General features: G+C 33.2%; 1 protein-coding gene across 1 annotated transcript; it reads left to right on the top strand.

Annotated features, from left to right (window-relative positions):
- On the top strand, positions 1–526 carry LOC142505379 (auxin-responsive protein SAUR76-like). Its single transcript, XM_075618346.1, has one exon. It carries the CDS (start codon positions 31–33, stop codon positions 391–393), a length of 363 nt encoding a protein of 120 aa, XP_075474461.1. The 5' UTR covers positions 1–30; the 3' UTR covers positions 394–526.
- Positions 527–2,697: the final 2,171 nt, after the last annotated feature.

Raw genomic sequence — 2,697 nt, 5'->3', positions numbered from 1 at the left:
TTCTCCAGCGAACCCACAAATATCCCACCAATGGCCAAAGGAGGAAAGCTCACCAAGATCAAGTCCGTCCTCAAGAAGATGCAGTCCTTCAAGCTCGGACGCTCCAACTCCAGCTCCATCGCCGCCGCCAATTCTTCCGACGACGACGACGCCCCAAAGGACCTCCACGCGGTCTACGTCGGGAAGTCTCGGAGACGCTACCTGATAACCTCAGACGTCATGGAGAACCCTCTCTTCCGCGAGCTCGTCGAGCGGCGGGGCTCCGATGGCGATCTCGCGTCGTTCACCGTGGGATGTGAGGTGGTGCTGTTCGAGCACCTGCTCTGGATGCTGGAGAACGCCGACCCTCAGGCGGAGTCGCTGGGCGAGCTAGTGGAGTTCTACGCCTGCTGACGGCGCGGTGTTGTACATTTTGTATGAATTTACATTTTTGTCCTCTTTTCGTTAATTAAAATGTGAGTGATTTAATTAGCGGTGTGGATTTATTATACATTGAGGAAAAGAGTTAATTCACGGCGAGGATTAACCGGCTAACCCATTTTACACTGCTAATGTTATTATTAATTCAGAAAAAATAGCCAAATACCGCTCTCTCTGTATTTCAAATAATTTACATTGTACTTCGTGTTGTTATTTGTTATTTATTTGAAAATCATTGTCACATTCTCTTCATACTTTGATCTATCGACTTATAAGTACTTCGGGATACGCATGATCAGTGTTCTAAAAATCGACTTATCAGTATTTCGAGATACATATGATCAGTGTTCTAAAAATCGATAATTTGTCCAATGTGTTTAGACATGTTTCTAATTTTTCATCTATATATAGTTAGATATCATAGACAAAGAAATATGACTCTGTCTGGGTTAAAATTTTAAACTCTAGAATCTTTTAATATTTTAAATTGATATACACGGTCTAATATCATATTATTTCAAAATTATACAAAATTTAGTATAAATCTTTTAAAAAAATTTGGGTCACTCGAACTTTAGACGAGACATAAATTGACGTGATCATAGGCCTGTCACCTGGAAAATTTGCACACGAAATGGAGTCTAGAAGTGTACTAATTTTGAACTAAAAAGGGGAGGAAAAGACAGGTGTTTGGGGAGTGTTCTCACGGTTAGTCTCATCCTCGCACGTCGAGGACTCTTTTTACAGTCTTATTATAAAATCAGTGTATTAGCTGTAAAGAGGCAAGCATGTTTACCAAATCTTTAAAGGCTTCGGTTTTATGAAATTCTAAAAAGTTTGTTCTTTTACCACTAAAAAAATTCGAAAGGCTTGATGTGATGGGATGTGATTATAATTGTTAGGATGTTAAATTCTGACCTGACCCGATAGCAAGATTTGATTCTGACTCACAAAAATCAAGTTTGAGTCAAAAGATGAATTATATTGGGTTGAATTCGACATCCGATCCAAAAAAACGATCGGATTTGAATTAATTTGGATTAACTTGAAATTTTAGTTTTTTTTAAAAATATTAAAAATAATATATTTTTAATTTTTTACGATTAGATTTCAAATTTCAAATTTAATCATATATAAGAGATTTTGTTATTATGTGTTTAAATTAAAAATTATTATTATCTAATTTTATTTAATAATTTTTTAAAAAAATTAAAAATAAAAATCGTGTTGAGTCGGGTTCGGTTTTGGGTTTGGGTTGGGAGTTATCGGTTTGGTTCGAGTTCGGATTGAACAGCTTTTTGATATTATCATGCATCAATCCAATTCGAATCTACCCGAATTGACATCCTTATTCATCACTAATCTATCATAATATAATGAGAAAACATTACAATATGTTTCAAATTCCAATCCGTGTGTAATCTATATTAATCCGATCTTATTTCTAAGAATAGTAATTCTCATTTCAGATTGACCGATCTATATTTAGAGTAAAAAAAAAATTTTGGTATGCAAATTAAAACTTATTTGGGGAGGAGATTCGTCTCATAAGAATGATACGTGACACGGTTCCATATGAATTTTTGTTTGATGAGAAAACTGATTTTAAAAGACTAATATTAGTTCACTGTTCATCTACTAGAAAACTGTGAATGTTTGTATGAGTTTTTTTAAATAATACAAATTCATAATTGTCAATACATTTCTGGTTTGTATATTTTTTAAGAGCCTCCCAAAACCCCATGCTATCCATTCAGTATTAATTGTCACTAGTGGCTCGACGCATGTGTTATGTATTTATATAATATTTTTTTATAATTCATTTGGTTTATATTTAAACGATGATCAAAATGTAATTATAAGAAATAGTGAGGAACTACAATGTAAATTTAAAAAATACATAGAACAAAGAAAAGGAAAAAAGATCAAAGTATGAATTGAACCTACAACTTGATGCTCTATCCATTTAGTTACATGTGACTTGCATTAAAGTTTTAACATTTTATTAATATATATAATTATTAAAATAGACAATGATACCAAAAGTTAATTACTTTAAAATGTCTCAAACTTAATAATATAGTATAGATATATTTCAAATATACCCCAAATCGATTGAAATTATACTTCAAATTAAATTTCATGTATTTTGTTATTTGTTATATATCGACGAATCCGTAGCCCCTAACTGGTAAATTTTGACATGTTTAGCAGTCTGCAGACCACACACACCAAATAAACCTGGAGAAGATGACAAGCAAGATCAAGAAAAGAAAA

Source organism: Primulina tabacum, chromosome 10, assembly GCF_025594145.1.
Source record: "Primulina tabacum isolate GXHZ01 chromosome 10, ASM2559414v2, whole genome shotgun sequence".
NCBI classification, from domain to species: domain Eukaryota; kingdom Viridiplantae; phylum Streptophyta; class Magnoliopsida; order Lamiales; family Gesneriaceae; genus Primulina; species Primulina tabacum.
Note: the sequence above shows the minus strand (reverse complement) of the source record. Positions and strands in the feature narration are given on the sequence as shown.